Consider the following 25,350-nt stretch of genomic DNA (forward strand, 5'->3'; position numbering starts at 1 on the left):
AGAAATGAGTGAAAATTAATGTTGTTGAGCTCAATAATACTTTAGGGGCATAAACAGGCCCAAAATCTGTTATTTTAGCAATTTTTGGCATTTTGCCCAAAACATCCAGATCCAAAACCAAAACCCGCAAGGGTGGTTTTGCCATAACCAATCCAGATCCAAAACACGAAGGGAGATCCAGATCCAAAACCAAAACCAAAACCCAAAAAAGTGCCCGCCGCTCATCTCTAATATATATATATATATATATATATATATATATATATATATATATATACTTATGCTCTAAACTTGGTAATGTAAAGGTCATACATTAAAACATTCTCTGTTTTTAAACAGTTAAATACATGTTTTGGATTTGAACAGTTACATAATTGCATCTGCCTAAACTTTCAAGAAATGACTTCCCTTAGTAGCACAAGCTATGAATCAAGTCTACTTTGATGGGCTAATGATTGGAAGAAATAGGGAGGAACAAGAGTTTTCTTTTTAGCATTTTCATTTTAATTATGCTTAAAAGACACTAATGATTAGAGCCATAACTGTGCATGCCTTTGTTTCTCTGAAGTTTCCAAAATAGCCAAATGGGTCTAATATTTATAATTTGCTAAATAGTATTGAAAACAAGTGACTGGGAGACGCACAGTCAGAGAGAAAATAGCAAAATTATATGCAACACCCTTCAATGTTAATGCCTATAAAAAGAGAACCATGTATAGTTACATTTATACTTGTCTTCTGAGCACGATACATTGATATCAAATCCGAGAATCCAGCTTTATCACCATGAGCCACAGCCAGCAGAAGCAGAACCATCCTTCCTCTGGACACTTCAAATCAAGTGTACATGTCAGCAGTCACTCTCCCAAACTCCCCAGCCATGTACCCTCCATTCACCATGGAAATTCTCATCTTATGCATCATGGAGGATTGCACAAGATCCATCACACAGCTCATATTGCTCATGGGGTGCCAAGCAAACCCAATATCTTCACGAAGCACTCTTCTTACAATCATGGATGTGGCTATGGAAGTGGACACAATGGCCATCATCACGATAACCACTTTAGCAGCCTGGGGAGCCACAGCGGTTGGAAGAATGAGGGTGTTTTCAATGTCAATGAAAAGGAAACTATGCAACTGCTAAATGACCGACTGGCTACTTATCTAGAGAAGGTCCGCTCTCTGGAGGAAGAAAATGCCAACTTGGAGAGAAAGATCTGTGAGTGGTACGAGAAAAATGCTCATGTTTCATTACCTGATTTCCAGCACTATTACCAGACCATTGAAGAACTCCAACAAAAGGTAAGTTAAATATCTAACATAAAAAAAATCCGCCCGTTGCCCCGCCGAACGTCCACCCCTCGCCGACCATTAAATGATTTCTCTACCCTTAAGTAATAAATGTCTGCCTAAACTTACATTTATTTCCGCCACAGATCGCCGAAAAAGGGGGTGGGTGCTGATGCCATGTGACATCAGCCACCTGCTCCAAACAAGCAGGCGGGTCGCCAGTGTTCCCAAGGGAACACACAGCATTTTCATGGGGATGCCCATAAAACATTGGGCATTCCCCTCCTCCAGCCCCCTGTCCGCCGAAGTGAACAGGCCGGTGAGTGTGAAACTTGCCAAAGCAGTTTGCTCCTGGGGATTGCACAAGCACATCTCCCCCCCCACCACCATGGGACACTGGGGCCGAATTGGACCCAAACTGATGGGCCAAATGCAGTAAGGATGTGCTTGCATAAGTGCGACTGAAGCAGACCTGAACTTGCATGTAGGCCTGTTGGAACCGGTGCAAGTACATATCTCCTGCTGCCGACCCTGGCCCACCCTCTCCCGGTGATTGTGATTGCAGCTTTATTGATTGGTATATGTTGTTTTATATAAAGGTTACTGTATGGTTCAGAGATTGTGTCTAACATACTGTATGTGTTTTTTTTTTACACTTTTTATCATAATAATATAGGGCCTAAATCCAATATGTAAGTGGAAATTGCCTGGTGATCACACTAATCACCAGGCAATAATCTCTAAGATAATGCAAACAGTTAAAAAGATAGGACACTCCTCTTTCTAATGAGGGTGTTCCATCTTTATAGAGAGACTTCAAGTCCATCTCCCCATATTTTTCATTCATTGTTCATTCAAAAGTAATTTCCCGATCCAAAGTCTAGCTGTATATACAGCAAAACCATTAAATTATTCCTCTCTAGAAGTCGCTGGGGATTATAGGTGATATTAGGGGGATTAAGCCATTGCCTCTCTGTCCTATATAATAATTTTTGATGAAAATAATGGTGGCTGATGGTAGTAATGTTAAGGCGACAGAATGTTTGACATCTTTGCCTGCCTATATGCCAAAACAATTAACCATGTTACTGCATTAGGTTGGGTGTCCTTAATAAATACTGTAGCTATAGAGAATATTATGTATAAAATAGCTTTTATAATAAACCTTTTTATTACAGATTTTTGAAGCATCTGTGGAGAACGCCAAGATTGTGCTCCAGATAGACAATGCAAGACTGGCTGCGGATGACTTCAAAAACAAGTAAGTAAACACATCTGCGTGTCCTACATTCAGGTGTAACACTGTCAGATAACCTCTGGGACATACAAACTACCTGGAAGTGTGCCGGAATATCACTAGACTGCAATAACAGCTTAAAAACTTCTTATTTATTATATATATAAAAAATGTACAGATACATCATGAATATTACATTATAATATTAATAATAATAATAATAATAAGGTACAGTATTTTGGATATTTAATATCAAAAAGTAACATTTGCCATCTCTCTGTTACATTGTTCTTGAATCAACTTGAACTACAGGAAACTGTGACAATAATTTGCTGGAAGGTAATTGTCAATACAAGAGACATCATGGCAGATATATTAAGCCTTCAAAAGAGATAAACGTAAGGGTGATAAAGAGTCATAAATGTCCAGCCAACCAGCTCCTAGTTGTCATTTTTCAAACACAGTGTGTAACATGACATTTAGGAGCTGACAGTGGTTGTTTATCACTCTCCATGTTATCACTTTTTGAAGCTTGATACATCCTGCCATCTTTCTCGGACTTCCATACCGGTGACAGGGGCTACAGCACAGTCAAAAATACAGATAGGGTAGCCAAACCAACTGCCACCTCATACACCGCAGTCTGAGGCTCACTGGTAGGTGTGGCTCCCCTATTTGACTTTCAGATAGTGGGGCAGACCCAACTCTGCAACTGCCACTGGCAAGCAAGTCCAGGAGCAGAGAATGTTGTCCCTCCTGGAAGGGGTCATATTGGGAGCTGTGCTGGTTACTATAGACAACATCTCCACTTTTCCTCTTTAGAAGGTTTGCTGCATCCTACCTTCAATCTCCTACATGTGTAATTAAGGGACAACTGGTATTGAAGATAAAGCTATTGATGATGTTACAGTTTGGAATATATGAGATCAATTCTGTATAATAATTATTCTTCCATAAATTGTTTCTTCTTATCACCCACCAAGATACGAGATGGAAGTCAGGCTGAGAAATTTTGTTGAGACTGACTTGAATGGATTACGCAAAGTTCTTGAAGGGTTGAACATAGAGAGAGGAGACCTGGAAATGCAACTTGAGAATTTACAAGATAAATTGCTTCAGATGAAGAAGCATCAGGAGGAGGTAATCTCATTACACTGAGAATTAGGCACACACCGTTTGCAATGGTTTTTCTCTAAAGTGTGGTCATTGTCTAGATCATGTTAAATAAATGTTATTATTAAGTAAAATACATTTCCTCAATACAGTACATATGATTTTCTAACTCTGTCTCCCCCCTAAAGGATGTCATCTGCCTCCGCAATCAGCTGGGTGCCAGGATCAATGTGGAAGTTGATGCTGCCCCATCTGTGGATCTCAACAGGGTCCTGTGTGAAGTTAGAGAGCAATATGAAAATCTGATGGACAGGAATCTCAAAGAAGTTGAGAGCATGTTTATTGCTCGGGTAACTGTTTTTATATTTTTATTGAAGCATTAAATGTCATGTTCACATACAATGTGTCAACAAATAATTCATACATTCACAAGCATTGACATACTATAAGTATAACAATATGTTAGAGTGGTAAATTACAAAGCATAGGCATTGTACATGGTAAAAGTTTACACCAATAACTCGGGAACAATTCAATTGTTTAAACATTTGGTGGTATAATTTGCTGCAGAATGACTTTCTTAATGTATATTGCATTTAGCCAGACATCTGCATTTTAACTGTGGCTTAATGTCAATCTTCTTTCAGAGTGAGGAACTGAACCGGCAGGTGGCATCTGGATCTGAGCAACTGCAATCAGTCCAAACTGAAGTTATTGACTTAAAGCGCTGTATGCAGACCCTGGAGATTGAGCTGCAGTCTCAGCTAAGCATTGTATGCTATAACTTCCTTCCAAAATAATTTGTTGTTTATTAATTAACATGTACTTATTTAATGACAGCATGCACTATTTGTTGGGAACAACCACAGTTATAAAACAAGACTGGGGGCAGCTGTGCTTAGGGGGGATGGGTGCATGAATTATCTGGACCTGAGAAGTATATCTCTGGCCAGGGTATTGTCCCAGTGATAATCTCAGGAAGATGGTGCTGCACATTGAAAGCAAGTGTCTTTACTCTCTAGTGAGATTGAAGGAAGATATTTATGAGTTGGAATATATTTGTAGACAAGTAAGTATTTGGACTTCCTCTCAAGCACAGCCCTCCCTACAATGTGTTTTCATGTCTGCATTTTTATTTTCATCTACTGTGTATGCCCTTTTTTTGTATTTGTCCTTTTTACCCTACTGACCATTGTGAATGTTTGATAAGAGGAGGAGAAATAAGAAGGAAATTAATATGATATTGTTTCAAAAATGAGGTCTATGTAATTATATTGTAGCATCACTATATACTGTAAGTGCAGTAATATCCTGACTGACAATTTGGAATGAATTTGTGAAAAATTGTGCATTTACTAGTTTGTAGTTAAGGTTCTTTAATCATGGGTGGGGTCATATTAATCTCTACAAACAAAGAAGCTAAGAATGACAATTATAGGAACAGTCTAAAAAAGATACCTATATCGTTGATGGGCTCCAATTGGGCCTATGTATAAATCCAGTGTGTAAGAAAACCACAATTGTTTAATAAAACTTTCTATAATTTGACAACAGAAATCAGCTCTTGAGTGCACTTTAGCAGAGACAGAAGCAACTTTCAGTTCCCAACTTGCCCAGCTACAAATCTTTATTGACAACGTAGAAGAACAGTTGTCACAGATCCGATCAGATCTTGAGCGCCAGATCCACGAGTACAAGATTCTTATGGATCAAACAACCCACCTGGAGATGGAGATCACTACGTATAAGCGATTGCTTGAAGGACAGGACATGCAGTATGTGAATTATTTATTAAGTTCAATCATATAATTTATAGGAGTTGTAGGAGCATAATATAACTTTATAATAAGTGTGCTTACAAGAGTAATTGATTATAAGATTTCTATATGAAATTGCCTATTGAAAATGAAAAAACATACTTTTGGTACCATTTAATTTCAATTTCATTTCAACCTACATAACATAATATCCAACTATAGAAACAAACTGAGGATTGGTTGTGTTCACGTGTCTAGAGGAAAGTACTGTATTTAAAGTGTTCCTTAGTTCCACAAGCAATTGCAAGAAGTCCTACAGTATTTCAGTTATGGGGTGTTAATTCAGAAAATATAGTACCTATTATAATCATTTTAATTGGGCAAATCCATATTTGATTGGTGTTACAAATTGATAAGAAAATGTAGGTATGTTTGACCAGTTTGCAATTCAGTTGCATTATTTCAGCCATATTTGTTCTTGAAATGCACAATTATAGACTACACGGTGTAATGCGGCGTACACATGGCTGTCGCATGGGTTGTTAAGTACTCTGACTAGATCGCTTAGAAATTACACACCCCAGAGAAATCTGGTCATTACAGATTGCTCAGCACACATCACTGGCACCAGCAATGTAAGCTGAGCAATATGTGCTACACTACATCGCTCAGCACAGAGGCTCCGTCACCCCGTATTTACAGTATGGGGCATACGTCAGGTCTAAATTTTTGGGCAACTTTTTTTTTTTTTTTTTTTTTTTTAATAAATGTTATTGAATAGTACAAATTTTTTACTTAGGCATGATCCAAATCTTTGATAATACTAACTGTTCAGGAAATGGGCAGAAATTTCAGTTACTGTTCTTTTGAAAAGAAAATCATATTCTCTATTAAATAATAAGAATTATTTGTACATTTCCCACTTTCCATTCATTTTAATGCATGTAATACTTTAAATGCATATATTTTCTGCAGCATTCCAGAACATCGCCATCATGACAAGGCCAGCAAGGACAGTAAGTATGGCAGTATTGTAATTAATCAAAGGAGTGTTTGATGTAGTAAGCCATTGAAAAAGGACATACATAATAATCTACAACATCTGAATAGTTGACATAAAAACATTGCTTGCAAGTACTTCAATTACATTGGTGTTTCACATAAATACTATAATGGAGAGGTTTGCAACAAATTGTATAGACAGGTTATAATTATAATATTCTGTATAATACGAAAATGTATAAATGCACCATTCAGTTGGCTTTGATGTTAGACTAGCCAATGAGAAACATTAAGAAAAAAAAAAGTGGAATGAGGTTGCACTGAACAAAACACTTACTGTAAGCATTTGTTTGTTACCAGTTATTGATATAGATCACATTCTACATAGTCTCATTCAATAAGACCCCTTTCACACTGCACAAATTATTGTGGGTCCAGCAACATGGCAACCTTAGTCCTGTTCACTTCTGTGGAGGAAACAGCAGCATCAACTCAGTGCTGCCTCTTCCCCAGCCCCCGCCTGACACTCCACCACTCAGCCCCTGGATGACGCTGCCGAGACCGATCTGTATCCAAATCCCAGGTGCGACCTGGCATTTATTAGTGGGACTGACCATCTTTATTCCCTGCCACATACAATATACACTACAATTACATTTTATTGGGAGCCAATTAACTTACTAGTATTGTTGGGGAATTGTGGGATGAAACCAGAGTATCCTTAGGAAATCCACCCATCACAGGGTGAAAATACAAAACCCACAAAATTAACATAGTAATATGTAGTAATTAAGGGTTTAAAAAGATGTTAGTCCATCGAGTTCAACCTATCTAACTTGTAACTACTGACTTGAGTAAGTCATATCTATAGGATTCCCTTAGTGGCAAAAAAATGTTCTACAGTAAGTGTAGGCCTAATAGTGAACTAATCATCTCCCAGTTCCATATGATTCCCAATCCTATATTTGAGCATACTAATCATATCACCTCCCAATTAATTATTCGGTGGGACTAAAACCCAAGCTTTTAATGTTGTCAGGCAGTAATGTCAACCATTGCACCAACTGTGATACAGTACATTATAACCTAACTTATTTCTTCATCATGAAGCATAAACAGAATTAGAAAAGCATGTGATTGATATGTTCTCTTTGCAGTATCTCACGCAATCAACCCAAAGCAACTCATCAGTTCCCATGAATCTGAGCATGGAAAAGGAGGTCAGCAAAGCAAGGAACATGGTCATAAAAGCAAATGATACATATAAACATAATAACTCACATACCAGGGAAAAATATGGCCATAAATGATATATTACTAGTAGGAGAAGATGGGCTTCACTTTCCTAGGCCAAATTTTAGTACTGATATTCACAAGGCCTATAGTTCTTTTAATATCTTTAATAACTTTAAGCAATTATAATATAATTAATGGTGAATTCTATTTTTAATGGTGGTTGGAACTGGGCAGTGAGCAGTGGGCACAGATAAGACATCCTCTTTTTAAATGCATGCAACCACCTGTAGTGTTCTGGTTAATCTCTAATTAATTATATATATTTTTAGTATAGTATTTACACATGAAGGGGGATATTCAATCTTTGGTGAGCACCTCCTGTCGGGGAGATGCCCTCCGGGCCCTATTCAATGCTGTCTTCCCCGACAGCATTGAGCAGGGTATCTCGGCAGAACGAGCCCGACATCACTAGCTGTCGGGCTCATTCTGCCGAGAACAGTCGGCTGCAGCTCGACTCTTCCCGGCCGCAACTCACGGCCACGCCCCCATCTCGCTCGACTGCCGTGACCCTCACATTGAATACCCCCCGAAATATATTTTCTGGGTTGTATGGTGCCATTTTCATACCATATTGATACACCATAGTGTTCTCAGACCCATACTACTGAGAAAAATCCTACAAATAGGTTGTCCAAGTCAAAATCAGTCTTGTCCAAGCTATATTTGGAAAATATTGTTTAGATTAGAATGATCTTGTCATGTACAGGTATGTACACTGAAGGAGTCCATTTTGTGGGTTGGACAAAAAATCAGAAAGCAGCAACAAGATCTGTTGACATGAGTAGTGCAAAAAAGAAAATGGTGCTGGTACAGTAGCTTGCTTTATCATTATTGTTCAAGCCCACAAATGCTGCCTCTATTGGGTTGGCCTGCAAGTGCATTATTTTAGGTTTGTTAACTCCCTATAATATTAAAGGCTATCAAATCTGTGCTGTTTAAGTTCTGCTATAGTATCTGTTTAAGTTCTGTTATAGATGTATTCCTGTATTTGTGTCAGTTATAACAGATGAAAATGTATAATATACTCAATATCCCTCAGTTATTTCACAAACTTGTCTAATGATGAGGCATCTAAATTTAGATGTACGTGCTATTATCCATCCATTGCTATCTTTTACATTATACATATTTGACATACGGTATTGTATGCTGTGTATACTTGTCGCATTTCATGAATAAAATATTTCCGTGCTTCTTGCAAATTGTTGTACATTGATTATTGTATAAGGTTCTTTGATTCGTGCCAAATTAGAGGGTGAAAGTTATGCTCAAATTCAAACTAGAAATTCAGTTAGGTGAGATTCGTCCAGCAAATCTGCCTGACACTGCTGCACTTTACGGCGGCAGGACTCTCTCTCTAAAGTGCTCACTTTTAGGCAAATCTGGTATTTAGCTAGACAGCCAAAGGGGGCATATCCGACCGCTGTGGCTGGCATTGAAACATTATGGCAATGACTGGTTCAACCAATTTGCATCTAATTGAGTTCCATGAATAAGACTTCATACTATTTTACAGAAAACATTACTTAGCTACAGTACTCAAAATATAAATATGCTTACTTTTTAAACATCTCATATATAAACAGCTCTTAGGACCTTATTCTGGTCCATTCGCAGGCAGGCGTGCATTCGCACGGGGCCGATGTTTTTGAATTGCGCATGCACATTTCTGCACATGTGCATGTGCTTAGTGCGTGCGTCCATGGTGACCAAACTGGTTGCTGGGTGCATGCACCCATGCTTGCAAATAGAGGGCGGGGGGACAGGGGACTTATGCATATGGGGCTTAGCATATGGGAATGCTTAAAAATGCTGGGCATTCTCATGCTAATGGTGCCAAGACAGACATGCGGGATGTCAGCTGCCCGCCCACTTCCCCCAAGTGTACACACATATGTAAGGTTGCTCAGGGGAACATTACATAAGCATACACCTTCCACATCTTTCTATGGTCAGCGGCCATCAAAAGATGTGGGATGGTCCTAGTTGTTACAACTCTGGGTACAGGTTTTACTTTGTGTATTTTCAGCATAAGATACCATTGCTGAGAAACAGATAAACGACACTACTTTTTGAGGATGTTTATCTCAAGACACTCATGCTGTCTTGAGATAAACATTGATATTGACAAAAAAAGGAATAATTGTGCTTAAATTTGAAGAAAGTAGAACTTGACTCAAACATTCATCATGATGTAATTATTAATAAAACTGTAACTAGTTAATTAACCATCTACATAGAACCCAATTAAACGTTTCTTCTAAGAACCTTGCTCTATTTGCACAAATAAGACAATACGACAATACTGACCAGCCCTTACAATATGTTCCACTAAGCTCCATATAGTAGAGGATATCTTCACTCCTCATGTACATTTGCTTTACAGCTCTTGCCCAAAATGATTGATATTTTCTTACTTTGAATATGATGCCATTAGAATTTGAACCATCAAGATGGAAAGTTTAGTTGGACAATGACTCCCTTCACCCTGTGTATAAAGTAATCTATTCATTTGTTAGTGGTGTGAAGGCTGTAATCAAATTTCCATAATGGCCAGATTGTTTGCCCAAGACTATTCAACACATTTGTTGACTATTACTGTCTAAATATGGGACCAGTGCTTGCCAGCTGGACATATATATTCAATGTGCCATGGTTTCCTCACACAAATAAATTACATACATAATATTGTCATTAAATGTACTAAAAATGTCTTGACGGACATCAGTAACCATTTATAGTTGTTTCATGTATCCATTAATTTGGCTTTCAACCTTTTTGTGTTAGCTCCATAGGTGTGGCTTATATTACTCTGTTGCACAGCATTGCAATAAACTTGTCACTTCTTCAACATTCCTCTGATCTTTCTTAAGCAATCACACAAATGTCCATAATAAAAATCACACCAACAACTAAATTAAACAAAATATGATGCTTGTGAATTTCTCATAAAATAGTTTTGCATTTTGAACGCCCCATGTGCTTTCTATAAAAAGGCACACATGGATATAAACACTTGCACCTAACTTTTTTCAAGAGGCTATTGTGCATTCTGTTGATTATCATCATGAGCCACTGCATAAAACCAATCCACTCTTCCACTGGATCTATAAAGGGAACCAACCATAAGTTCTCCAGCCATATCTCAACTGTCCATCACAAGGTCCATCATGCTGATTCACACAAAGTCACCCATCATGGTCAATCTCATGGTTCACTTCATGGAGGATTCCATAAAGGACATCATGGAAGTTCCCATTTTTCCCTTCATGGAAGCCACTATAGAACACCAAGTGTTCATGGAGGATCTGGAGGGAAAGGAATATCTGTTTCCAAACACACATCCATAGGTTCAGGATGTGGCTTTGGAAGTGTTCACAATCACAGCAGCCATTTTAGTGGCTTTGGTGGTCACAGTGGTTGGAAGCGTGAAGGCCTCTTCAATGTCAATGAGAAGGAAACAATGCAACATCTGAATGACCGATTGGCTTCCTATCTAGAGAAGGTTCGTTCTCTAGAACAAGAAAATGCCCAACTGGAGAAGAATATCCGAGAGTGGTATGACAGAAATCAGCCCAGTACATTCCCTGATTTTAGCTGTTACTTCAGGACCATTCAGGAACTTCAAGGCCAGGTAAGCTTGTTAATATGGTTCTATTTACACATAAAATTCTGTAATTTGAACAGTAATTACAAGTAATAAAAATGATAATCTAATTACAAATCAATATTTTATAATATTTAGACCAACTTTATTTAAAAATAGCACATTATCTCTAGCACAATAAAACTGCCATGCATTTTTGGCCAATAAGTTTTCTATATCAATTACATTATGACAATATCTGTTCTTGTGATAGTAATACTATTTTGCAACCTTTAAACTTTCTAATGAATAAAAATGACACTGATGTGACCTTAATTATTCTCAGTTCATCCCTGTCTTATCATACCACTTCTAAATTAAAAGCATATGTCAACGTTTCGAGCTTGCATGCTGGTGGCGATATCGGTGGTGTCTTGAGAAAGGCCGCCTCTGGCGCAGTCGAAACGTTGACATATGACCTGAACCTGTCGCTGTGACCTATGTGAGGAAATAAAAAGCTTTTATTGAAGTCCTGGTGACTGCATCCATGAATTACCCGCTGTATACATTTTTGGCTTTTTAAGCCATTGGATGGACACCCTAGGCAGCTGCTATTATTAGGAGGAGTGTGCCAACCCACATAACTGGTATATATATATATATATATATATACATATACATACACATACCGTTGTGGTCCGGCACTCCTTAATCCTTCCAATAATGCTGTGGTGCCATCATAGGGAACCCCAAAGGATCCCATCCATATATTGCACTTGAAAGCAGCACTCCAACAGACTTGCTAATTGTGAAAAAAATCTGACTTTATTAGTCCTATGCCATTACGGGCTAACACCCGTCTTCAGGGACACAAAAAGAAGGGTGTCCCTGAAGACGGGTGTTAGCCCGTAAATGCGTAGGACTAATAAAGTCGTTTTTTTTCACAATTAACAAGTCTGTTGGAGTGCCGTTTTCAAGTGCAATATATGGATGGGATCCTTTGGGAATTGCTTTCAAGGTCAATGTGTATATATATATATATATATATATATATATATATATATATATATATATATATATATACATATATACAGTGTATGTGTTGCCTGATGAAGGGCTGGAATAAAGGCCTGAAAGCTTGTTAAGAAAACTGAAAGTGCTGAGTCTTGTTTTCTAAAGTCCATTGGTGCCCGCTGGAGGTTGTTTATATATTGTTTGGCTGGAAGCACCGTGGCAGTTGCTACATGCAACTGCCACGGTGGCTATATATACATATCAAAAAGTGGTGAACCAACAATATGCTTCAAATGCTTTTGGTACTTATGTATTTGCCGGGCGCCCACTAAGCAAATAGCAAATAGCTTAGTGGGCAATTCTGCGTAAGAAAATCGCATGCAATGTGATGGTCCTATGTAATTTATTCACTGCTCTCTGGCCTTGGGCGGTGCGATGAGATCACATCACATCACATCGCATGCGATTGCACCACACATAAAATCGCATGCGATCGCATGCGATTTTATAGGGTGCGATGCCATTTAATGTACTATACACTTGTATGACATACAATGGGATTAAGGCACCCCCCACTATCCACGCCACCCCGAAGCGTGGCGACCGCAGCAAGCCCCGAGAGGGGACGCAAATTATGTTACATGTATTCCACGTCCACTCGCCACGCTTCGGGCTAAACAGAAAATGATTCCAAAGTTGAAACAATATACAATTTGCTAATGGTCAATTTCTTGGGTGGGGGGGTGGCGCGGTTAAATCTCTTGTGAGGTCAGTGAATCATATGGCAAGCATTAGTAATGTTAGGGGTGTGATTCAATAGGTGTCCACTTTGAGGAAATAGATGAATTATTGTATGCACACTACCAAGAAATGGCATATCTCCTCCACCATTGACTCAGCCCCCGCTGGGATTATAATGCAAGCCCACATCTAAGTAATGAGTACACACTCCTTTAGACATTATTTGCATATTAATCTGGATGTTTAATTACTTTTAGCATAACATTTTTAATCCACATCCATTTCTTTTATTTTTTCCTCAGATATCTTCAGCCACTTTAGAAAATACCAGGATTGTCCTGCAGATAGACAATGCCAGACTGGCTGCAGATGACTTCAAAAACAAGTATGTTAAATAAACATCTACACCAGGGGTTCCCAATCTTTTTCTAATCACGGCACCCTAGAGTATCAGAATTTTTCCACGGCACCCCTAGGCCCCAAAAAATATATATCAAATTAAGTAGATTGTGTTATTATGTGCTTCTTAGGTTCAGTTATGTGGTAAAGGGCAGGATTTGGTTCCGATTGTACACATTTTATAATTGGCAGCCACCGGCACTGGTTTTGTCCAGAAATAATTGATCATAAATAATTTGAATTGGTCCTGGACGACCAACCCAAGGCACCCCTGCAAGTGTCCGGAGGCACCCCAGGGAGCCTAGGCGCACAGTTTGGGAACCACTGATCTACACAGTTTGTTGAATAATAAGAAATAACAATACAAGTCTAAAAAATGTCAGCTTTAGTTGACTTCTTTAATACATTTATTCCTTCAGGTATGAGATGGAGTTCCAGCTTAGAAACAATGCAGAGTCTGATGTGAATGGCCTGCGTCGGGTCTTGGAAGAGCTGAACAGGGAGAGGTGTGATCTTGAGATGCAAGTCCAGAACCTCCAGGAGGAACTTCTGCAGATGAAGAGGAACCATGAGGAGGTAATACAGTAACTTGATACTTTTGAATTTTGAAACATTTTTACTACAACAAATCTACAGCATAAGTAAAGATACAATGAAACCTAAGAGAAAATGTATAAAATCTTCTATAGAGTTGAGAAGTAGACTAGTAAAGTTGTGTTAGCAACCAACCAGTAATATAGTTGTTTTGTAATAGAGACTTTACTTCTGTTATTTTTGTAGGAAGTGAACTCTCTACGTGCTCAATTGGGAGCCAGAGTAAATGTGGAAATGAACGCTGCTCCATCAGTAGATCTGAACAAAAATTTGGCAGAAATCCGAGAACAATATGAAAACCTGATGGAGAGGAACATGAGGGATGTTGAGAACATGTTCCTTCAAAGGGTATTGGAATGCTTTTACTTTGATTCAAATAAATAGGGTAAATGAGTGCTTCTCATATAAAAGCACAGTACATGGATGTCTGATATGGAAAAGATACAACTTCAACTTAGCATAATGTCAAGTTAGCATATATATGAGGCTAAATTCTCCTCACCTTTATGAGGTGAAGTACGGCCAGTGACCACTAGAGGCCACTCAACAGACCAGCTTACTCCTTAATGGAATGTGAAATCAAAAAGCTATGTTTTGAACTTCCTGGATATGGAGAGAGGGAGCTGTCAAGACAGAGATTGGAGGTAGTAGCAGATATTATTATTATTATTATTATTATTATTATTATAATTTTATTTATAAGGCGCCACAAGTGTTTCGCAGCGCCGTACAAAGGAACAATACAGGGAAACAAAACTTGGCATAACATTGAATAAATAACAAAAATACAGTACAAATAAAGAGCGCCACAGATCAATACACATTACAGCTTGGGTACAAGTAGTGAGGACTCAATCAACATAGAACTAGAGGCTTGAGGCCAATGATGGAGAGGAGTATGCAGACGAAGATGGTCACTGAGTGTTGGAGTAAAGGAGAGCTGTGAGTGAGATGTGAAGAGAAGTGGGCTTTGACAACAGGAGGGAAGAGGGCCCTACTCGGAGGAGCTTACAATCTAGTAGGAAGGGGAGACAGACATATTACAAGAGGTGCAAGCGAGGGGGTGGTGGTTAGATAGCAGGATGTAAACAGGAAACAGGCAAGGGGTCGGAGAACCATCTGGTTTATGCAGTGGAAGGGTACGCTTTGATGAATAGGTGAGTTTTCAGTGCCCGTTTGAAGCTTTGCAAGGTCGGGGAGAGTCTAATGGAGCGAGGGAGTGCGTTCCACTGAAGGGGTGCAGCACGGGAATAAGCCATCATTTTTACAGGCTTTTAACGTGTGTGTGTGTGTGTGTGTGTATGTGTGTGTGTGTGTGTGTGTGTGTGTGTGTGTCTGTATGTATGTATGTATGTATGTATGTATATATATATTATAAATATACTGCTCAAAAAAAATAAAAGCACTAACATAACACATCCTAGATCTGAATAAAATATTCTTATTAAATACTTTGTTCTTTACGTAGTTGAATGTGCTGACAACAAACTCGCACAAGCATTATCAATGAAAATCAAATTTATTAACCAACGGAGGTCTGGATTTTGAGTCACACTCAAAATTAAAGTGGAAAAACACACTACAGGCTGATCCAACTTTGATGTAATGTCCTTAAAAAAGTCAAAATGAGGCTCAGTAGTGTGTGTGGCCTCCATGTGCCTGTATGACCTCCCTACAATGCCTGGCATGCTCCTGATGAGGTGGCGGATGGTTTTCTAAGGGATCTCCTCCCAGAATGCTAAGATCTAGCATTGTCTTGCATTAGGAGGAACCCAGGGCCAACCTCACCAGCATATGGTCTCACAAACGGTCTGAGGATATCAACTCGGTACCTGATTGCAATCAGGATACCTCTGGCAAGCACATGGAGGGCTGTGTGGCCCCCCAAAGAAATGCCACCCCACACCATTACTGACCCTCTGCCAAACCGGTCATGCTGGAGGATGTTGCAGGCAGCAGAACATTCTCCTTGGCATCTCCAGACTCTGTCACGTCTGTCACGTGCTCAGTGTAAACCTGCTTTCATCTGTGAAGAGCACACGACGCCAAAGGAGAATTTGCCAGTCTTGGTGTTCTCTGGAAAATGGCAAACGTCCTGCACGGTGTTGGGCTGTAAGCAAAACCCCCACCTGTGGACGCTGGGTCCTCATACCACCCTCATGGAGTCTGTTTCTGACCGTTTGAGTAGACACATGCACATTTGCAAATTGCCTATAATTTCCACCTGTTGTCTATTCCATTTACACAACAGCATGTGAAATTGATAGTCAATTAGTGTTGCTTTCACAGAAGTGTGCTTGACTTGGAGTTACATTGTGTTGTTTAAGTATTCCCTTTATATTTTTTGAGCAGTATATATATATATATATATATATATATATATATATATATATATATATATATATATATATATATATATATATAATGTTAGCATTTAATTTAAACAAGACATCTAATGTAGGGGAAGCAATATGAGAGATTTCTTTCTTTTTATGAGTTTTTACAACTTAATGCCAAATTATTGACGTCATTGTGTATAATGTGAAATTTCTTAGAGTGAAGAGTTGAACCGCCAGGTTGCATCTGGCTCTGAACAACTCCAGTCTGTCCAAACTGAGGTCATTGAACTTAGACGTAATGTCCAGACCCTAGAAATTGAGCTGCAAAGCCAACTGAGCATGGTAGGTATCACTTAACAGATATAACATTGTCATACTTATGGAAGGATAGATCAACTGTAATGCTGCACAACTGATATCTCCATAGAAATCAGCACTGGAGGGCACTTTGGCTGAGACAGAAGAATCATTTGGTTCCCAGCTTTCTCAATTACAAGGTCTCATCAACGATATAGAGTCTGAGTTGACGAGAATACGTGCCGACCTAGAACGTCAGAACCATGAGTACAAGATACTAATGGACCAGAAGACACATCTGGAAATGGAGATTGCTACATACAAGCGTCTGCTTGAGGGTCATGATATCCAGTATGTTATAAAAGTTTTTAAACCTTTCCATTTATGGCCATTTGAGATGACCTTTGAACATACATCTGTAAAATGATTGACTGGATTTTTTTTTTCTTTACTTAAGCCTCTAATAACATTAGTTCTAAACATTTGGAAGGTGGGATTATAAAATCAAATCCATTCAATGAATAGCTCAATTTCTGTATTTGTTTAACTTATCCAATATCTTGTCTGTCTAACTAAACTGTTTTGTTTCTTTAGTGTTTCTGGACATAATTTCTCTAACACCAAAGAAGGTAATTTTTTTTTAACAATTATGAGCCTAATTTAGATGTGATCGCTGCTGTGTGAATTTGCAAAGGAATGCGATCAGATAGCCGCCGCCCAGGTGAGGGAAATCCCGCCTGGTGCAAATATGCAAATGACTTCCAAATGGATCACTGATCACATGCCACCTGAAAATCTATTCGCAAATCACTTAGCATCTAATGATTTACCCAGTCTGTGCAAGTGCATGTAACTCTGACTCTTTGCACAACTGTGCGACAGAGATAGTCTGGACAAGGCCAGAGCTGACGTCACACAACCTCCCTGAAAATGCATGGGCATACCTGCTTTATTTCTGACTCCCAGAAACAGACTATTACCACCCCCAAACGCTGGCTTCCTGTCAGTTAAGCTACAAGGGTATTGCGATTATATTCATCACTGCTTTTTGTTGCTGTTAGGCCTCGCGCATGCATGCTATGATCCATTCACTTGTGCAGTCTTTCAATAATACCATGTTCTCATTGCCGCCCCTGCAAAAACCTGAGTTTTTCTTGCCGGGTTTTTGGAGGGGCTCTACAGATCTCATTCATACTGCACCTTAGACCTGGGAAGTTCCCGTGTCTGCCCTGTTCACACTGCTTCCCCTGGTCTGCCTGCCAACAAGTGTGTGGAATCTAAGAGCAGCTTTGATAGGCTGTTGAAAAAGTAGCTTTGATTGGCTGTTTAAAAAGCAATGCAATGAGCTTGCTTTCTTGCATCTTGTGTGAAAAACCCGGGTCTAACCTGTTCACACTGCCATATACCCGTGTATTTCCCAGGAAAAACCCTGCAAAAAACCCATGTGAAATTACACCCGGGAATTTCACGCACACTCGTTCACACTGACACAACAGGAAATTACCGCTTGCCCTGCCAAATACACAGGTTTTTGCGGCAGTGAGAAAGGGTATTATTGATAGGATTGCAAATTTGCGCAACAGCGATCAGGTCTGAATAACCCCCTATATATATATGTTGTAGCCTATTTTAAACCTATTTTCGGCTAGTTTGTTTACCTAGTAAATAATATGTTATTTTTCTTATTTTACCCTAATTGAGCTGTTTAGTAGTAATACTGGCAGTGACAATGAATATTATAGCTGCAGGAGCAACAGCTTTTATTCATTTATTTATCTATTATTACTTTCTGAAAAGCGAGTTTAGAATAAAGGTGCCCATACACGGTCCATTTATTTTTATGCTTGTTTGACTAGATAGCATTGCATTGCATGTCATTTGCATGTGATTTACATGCAATTTGCATGCAATGCGATGGATCTACTTCAAAAAGTATGTGCAGCACATACTTTTTGAGCTGTGCGATGGGATGTGCGCACATCTCATCGCACCCGGCAATTGTACAATCTATGGGCATCTTAAGAAATGCCATACAGTATATACACTATATTCTAAATATTATTGCATATTATAAATAGTACTCTGAGGCTACACAGTATATGTAACTATTCTAATTGCATAATATAATAAAGGATACTATAATATATAAAATGTACATTAGTTTATTGCCAATACAGTAAGACACAAGCTTAACAAAGCATTGCCAAGTAAAAAGACAATACAAAGTACCTACTGTAAGGTAGAGGTTACATTTAAATACAGCTACAATTTTCATTTTGTAGATATTGAAGCTATGAGTTACCATAAAATGAATGATCCGGTTTGAAGGGTAGTTCAAAGGGTTAATTTTGTATTGATGATATCCTTATCAAATTGATGGATATGCAATGAAAAGAAAGTGCATATAGTGCATTACTTTAAAAACAATGAAGTTTAATAAGAATGTGCACTTACAATTTCATGGATGAATACAAGCATATCAAATAAAGCCCGGGCCACAACAGGAACAGGTGTCAAAAGGATGAGGCAGTCCAACTCTGGAAATTGTTGGCGCCGTCCTTCGTGACCACATGAGGTCCAATCAGATCATTCATTTTATGGTGACTCATTGCTGCATTGTGGGAACCTTCTCTGCTCTATAAGATCATTTTATTTATTATTTCATATGTATTTACACCAGGTGTTTTGTTGAATGCCAACCTTAATGTGATTTAAGCTGCTCCGAAGTAGTTGTGTGAGCACTATTATCACAAAATCACTTTGTTTTGCTATTTTGTAGATATTATAAATAGGTCAAAAAATAGCCAATGAGAAAGGATACAAATAAAGCTTATGCAATAAGTTTCCTTGGCTAGTCTGTCATCTAAGGACGTGTTAAACGTTTCCAAAATGTGGACAAGTGGGGAATCTGCCTTTAGCAAGCCATCAGCTTCTAAACAGCATTTACAAAGAACATTCTACTGCCTAAAGGAAAGGTAGAAGTGTATGGGTTGCTATGAGCAACTTCTATACTTCTTCACTCTTTAGATTACTTGACACATACATTATCTCCCTCTATACCTATGTGGTCATGTTGCTTAAAACTGCAACAAATCTAAGTTTCTAAATGATGTCTTTCTTTTCTCTTCCATACAGTTGCTCACCATTCTGTGAAAATTCTACACACTCCGGAGCACCTCCATCACACTAAGTGCCAGTAACTGCCACGTGAAAGGATTTACAAGACAGCTATTAACATGTCTTTGGATGATGGCTGAAATAATTCTATTTTTCCTTGGTTTTTATGTTTCCTTTCTAAACAAACTTATGGGTCCTTTTCTTCAATAAAAATCTTTCTATCTCATGCAGAAACAGGGGTTGTGGTCAAGTGTTTTTTAGTCATTAATGCTATATGCATATATTTTAGGAGATAAGTACTGTAATATCTGGATACATCTATAATCGCCGTGGTCAAGGCCAGTGTTCTCACAGAGGTCCTGAGAGATCACTCAGCACACACATTGCTGTGCAGCGCTGTGTGCTGAGCGATTCTGAGCGATACAGCATTGCAGCATCTCCCAGTGTGTAGGCCTTATAAAACTTGTCACTATAGGGTTGTGCATACCTCCCAACTGTCACGATTTCCGCGGGAACGTCCCGATATTCGGGGACGTTCCCGCGTCCCGCCCAGGGCCGCCATTGTCCCGCGGTGGGGGGGACAGTTGGGAGCCCCCCCTGCTTGCCGAGAATAGACGCTGTGCGCATGCGCACAGCATCTATTCAGCACCGACGAGCGGTGAAAACGGGGGCGTGGCCGGAGTTCACGTCACCCCGTGAGACCACGCCCCCTTTTCGGGAGCGCGAACGTCCCGACCTCCCAACTTCAAAAGTTGGGAGGTATGGGTTGTGGGTAGCGGTGGCCTCCAGCTTGCAGCGCACAGGAGAACATTTTTAGCGGACGCTAGTGTGCTTGGCGGCAGTGATATCAGAGGTGGTAGCAATGGTTGCCTTTTCTCCCCCCACGGTAGCTAGTTTAAATGTAAGGGAATGAAATAAACCAAAACAAAGGAGAAACAAAGGAGAAAGGTAAGATACTGGATGCTGAGTGTCACAAGTATTAACTGCACAGCGCCACCTATAGCTGTCAGTAAGTGCTCTTTCTTGGGGCAGGTAATGAATGTAACACTCAGCACCCAGTTTCTTCCCTTTCTCCTTTTTTTTCAATTACTATGTTTCCCTTTTAAAAATTCTGTAGGTATATACTATGCTAAAAGGCTCCTATAATGGGCAGGTGGCCACACCCCTTCCAGCAAATGGCCCCACCCCTTAGTGGGCCTCTGTGATTGCATTACCTTGGTGGGCCTTTCATGATCCAGGCCGACACTGAACACACTGCTCAACTGACCAGGAGTATTAACCCAATCAACTGAATGAACGTAAAGCTGTGTACCCAGGTTAATGTTGATCACACATGGCCAGATAACATGCCTTTCAGGCTGACAAACCTTTTATCTGACAGACATATCTATCAGAAATGATGAGCATACAAACTTGTGCCAGATGCACTAAGCTTCAAAGTGATAAAATGAAGAGTGATAAACAACCAATCAGCTCCTGCCTGACATTTTTCAAACATAGTCTGTGACATGGAAGTTAGAAGCTGATTGGCTGGTTGTTTATCACTCTCCAGTTTATCACTTTTGAAGCTTAGTGCATCTGGCCCACTATCTAACTGTTAGATGAGCTCAGTATCCGAGTGGTGTGGATGCTGGTGTTCACGACAGTGATGCCGACAGCCCAACTACCGACAGGAGACCAATAAGGATGCCGTTTCCGGCTTGCCTGACCATTGTTAGGATTTCCTCTATCTGGATGCTGGCAACAGTATGTATCTGTATGTATCCCCTCACAGTGTATAAACCACAATATTTAGGTTCCTTCCCAAGGTACAGAAGAAATGTGCAACATCAACAAAAGGAGTTCATACAATGCCTGATGCTTTCTTGTCATTTAAAAAAATATTGCATTAAACGGACAAGCTGAATGATTTGGCATGACTGACTGCTAATTAAGGGTCGATCATTTACATACATATTGCAATTATCTGGATAATCTGCAGCTATATTAGGTCGATCACCCAGATACAGTATCTGTTTTCTATATATCCAGCTTTAGTACACAGCAGAGCAATGATATCAGGGCCGGCGCCACCACTAGGCAGGACTAGGCATTTGCCTAGTGCGCCGGCCGCTGGAGGACGGTACTGAGCCGCTGAGGTACCATAAAGAGGTACCCGAAAGCAGGGAGCGGGGAGCAGGTGAGTCTGTGATCCATCCTCCCTCTCCCCTCTCCTATCCCACCCATGGCATGCTCCCTGCTCCCCCCGTGCCGCCCGCTCCCCACTGGGGGGATTTCAGCGCGGCACCACCTACGCTCCGGGGGGATAGTATCGCCCGCCGCAGTATCGCCCGCCGCACCATCCCCCCCCGTGCCGCAGTATCGTCCGCACCCGTGCCCCCCCCCCCCCCCCCGGCGGGCAGGCGGCGCGGTTTTTTTTGCCTGGGGCGGGCGGGGGGCTTGCACCGGCCCTGAATGATATCAATAATAATAATCTAGTGCATTTGGATTTGTAAGAAGTGGCCATGGAGTTATGTGCCCAAACTTAATATATATAATAGTGGTCAACCTATTGACTTTCAACCTAATTACTGTTGATCCTATGACTCATATATAATTATATCCCACCAACTAGTTCTTCTACTGTGTCACACTCGCTCTCTGCCCCCTATGACAAGCTACGCCTCACATATCACCCACCACTATGCTGGCCTGGCTACCCCCATCCCAGGCAGCCTTAAAGTCAGGAACTATGGTTTATGTAGCTATTTGGACATGTTTAAGCAGCAATCATTTACAAGGCAAAGCCATGCATCCTGCAACTCTCAGACCGTATTATATATGCCCCCAGATGTTCAAATCAGAAAAAACATAAATGTATACAGCAATAGCCAATTCAATGAAAATTGACTTCGGTAGTGGTAAGGACTCATATGTAATACTAACTGGGCTACAATAACCATGAGTAGGCTGCCTCAGACAGTATTACATTGTATGAAGTAGAGCAAGTAAGTAAATAAGTTTAATTTATATAGCGTTTTTTCTCCAACAGGACTAAAGTAGAGTATTGACCTCAAGGGTGTAACTACCATAGGTGCAAGGGGTGCAGCTGCTATGGGTCCCAGAGCTGAAGAGGGCCCATCTTTGATGTCTAACTAATATGTTTTACATACATTTATCACCATCAGTTAATAGGGGGCCCTTACAAACTTTTGCTATGAGACCTACTAATATCTAGGTAAGCCTCTGATTGACCTCTTCCTGCATTTGCCAACTACTCTTTGTGGAGAAAAGATATTCCAAAAAATAATACTCAAAATAATAATAATATTTTGGAATAATAGTGTAAACTGCTTGGAATGGACCATCTTTCTTGGTATTAAACAAGCAAACAAACTGCTTTGTGGGAGCCTTATTATATGGTCTCAGTTCATTGTAGCCCATTGTCTGTAATTCCCAAAAGCTCCTGAAAGCCACACAATGTGTGGTCAATGGGGCATCAGTTAATTACAGTCGCCCACAAGTTGGAGTTTGGTGCCCCTCACCCCAACATTCCCCTGAACGTATAATTTCAGAGTCCAACAGAGTGGTACCAGGCTCCTGGTATAGAGCCAATTAACTACAGGTACACGGCAGAGCTCCCTTGCATGAGCAGACCCGCTATGAACCACACAAATGCTGCTTTACATTCAGGTGCCCCTTCAGGGCTTGGTGCCCAGAGGCTGGAGCCTCCATTGCCTCTGGGAGTTACACCCTGGTCCTGATAGAGGAGCAAAGACACCACTGATGGACTTGTTCCTGCGGGTGTAAATCAATATGTTTGGCAGCATTTAACTTCCTTTTGTCATGAATTTCACCAATAAGAAAGTACAATTATCAGTTAATTTAATAATTTATATATATGTGAAAGCAATACTTGATACATTTTATGAATAACCCAAGTGATCTGAAGAATACAGCATTCGTTTACTTTACAATTTTTATAAAAAAAACCTCAAAAAGGTAAATGAAACTCATTTGTTTGATACACACCTCAGACAATACTTGATTTAAAGGGCGGATATTCAATTATCCGTGTTAAATTACCAAAGCTAATGGATACCCTGGGAGCTATGCAATTAGCCTCGATCACCGTCATTAACCCGGGATTATGCTTTGTGTCAAATGAAACTTATCTTGGATCCCAAGTGTTATCACATTAAAATGGGTAGTTGTTTGGCAGATAAAATAGGATAGACCGTTTGGCTAAAATCACCATAATAGCCTGCTTTTATTGAAAGAAATTGGAACCCTCAAACACTTTAAAAAATGATCATTTACATTTGCAAACAAAGATAAATTAAGCTAAGAAAATATGAGACATTTGGAACAAATAATAATTTTATAACATGGTGAAATTACAGGCAAATTGGTACATAAATGTGCAGAGGAAATTAGCCATTGTATAAACATTCCATGGACAGACAGTAGATTTTCAATAAAATAATGTAACTCCTTCCCCATCTATCCTAAGCAGTGGCAATAATAAGATAACACAACAAACACAAACTGCTGCACTTTCCTAACAATAGCTACACCTCTTCCCAGTAGCTAAATACAGAATTTGATAAACAAGACGGGAGAAATAGGAACTGTGCGCTTTTGGTTGAATGCAGAGTGACAATATATACCCAGGCAGTTGGTTCTAAAAATATATAAGGAGACACACTGTGATAAGTATCATGCAAAACAATTGAACAGTACTTCTCTTATTGTCTTTGTCTCCTCATACTGTATATTTTTAGAACCACCTACCTGGGTATATATTGTCACTCTGCATTTAACCAACAGCGCACAGTTCCTATTTCTCCCTTCTTGTCTATCAAGCTTTGGGGTCAATGGCCACTACATTCCCTAACAGATAGGCACAAACATTCTCCTATAGGTCCAATTGGTTTTGGTATATACAGTACACACACACACACACACACACACACACACACATTGTGGAAGGTCTGTCCCATATCCTCAATAGGCATGCAGTGGAAGCATGGGTGTGCCTTCGATTGGTTCCCACTGCGAGGGAGGTGGATCATATTCAGGAGAAGACTTTCCAATTGGTTAAGAATGAGATGAGGGTGCAGAACAAAGCAATGGGTGAATGGGGGAGTGATGGAGCAAGAGAGGGCAGAGCTAAGTGGGGCAGAGAATGAGTTGATACAGTATAAGCTGGATTCGTTATCTGTTATACTGAAATTACTTTATTTATTGAAATCTATGCTTGTAAGCCAAATTCAGATCATATGTATTGAAACAATCTTACTGTAACATCCCTCAAAAGACCCAGTACACTATATATCAGGGCTGGGCAACACCGGCCCTCCAGATGTTGATGAACTACACATCCCAGGATGCTTTGCATTAGTTTTGCTATGTGGCCATGATGAAACTGATGCAAGGCATGCTGGGATGTGTAGTTCATCAACATCTGGAGGGCCGGTGTTGCCCAGCCCTGCTATATGTACTAAATGTAGGTGCTGAAGCTAGATATTCTACTGTATATAATTGTCTTTTTGGATCAGGGGGCGCCGATTTACATTTTTTTCT

General features: G+C 39.8%; 2 protein-coding genes across 2 annotated transcripts; both read left to right on the forward strand.

The window, feature by feature from the left end:
* Window positions 1–1,134: 1,134 nt before the first annotated feature.
* On the forward strand, window positions 1,135–7,689 carry LOC146007087 (keratin, type I cuticular Ha6-like). The gene is made up of 8 exons (XM_083145470.1): window positions 1,135–1,305; window positions 2,472–2,554; window positions 3,514–3,670; window positions 3,832–3,993; window positions 4,291–4,416; window positions 5,198–5,418; window positions 6,376–6,416; window positions 7,560–7,689. Exons 1-8 carry the CDS (start codon window positions 1,135–1,137, stop codon window positions 7,658–7,660), a joined length of 1,062 nt encoding a protein of 353 aa, XP_083001596.1. The 3' UTR covers window positions 7,661–7,689.
* A 3,289-nt stretch (window positions 7,690–10,978) lies between these two features.
* LOC146009643 (keratin, type I cytoskeletal 42-like) lies at window positions 10,979–19,858 on the forward strand. Its single transcript, XM_083150096.1, has 8 exons — window positions 10,979–11,332; window positions 13,342–13,424; window positions 13,858–14,014; window positions 14,219–14,380; window positions 16,588–16,713; window positions 16,799–17,021; window positions 18,142–18,217; window positions 19,804–19,858. The coding sequence occupies exons 1-8, from the start codon at window positions 11,162–11,164 to the stop codon at window positions 19,856–19,858; spliced, it is 1,053 nt and encodes a 350-aa protein (XP_083006222.1). The 5' UTR covers window positions 10,979–11,161.
* The last annotated feature ends 5,492 nt before the right edge of the window (window positions 19,859–25,350 follow it).

This window comes from Crinia signifera, chromosome 6 (assembly GCF_055691185.1).
Source record: "Crinia signifera chromosome 6, ASM5569118v1, whole genome shotgun sequence".
Classification (NCBI taxonomy): Eukaryota; Metazoa; Chordata; class Amphibia; order Anura; family Myobatrachidae; genus Crinia; species Crinia signifera.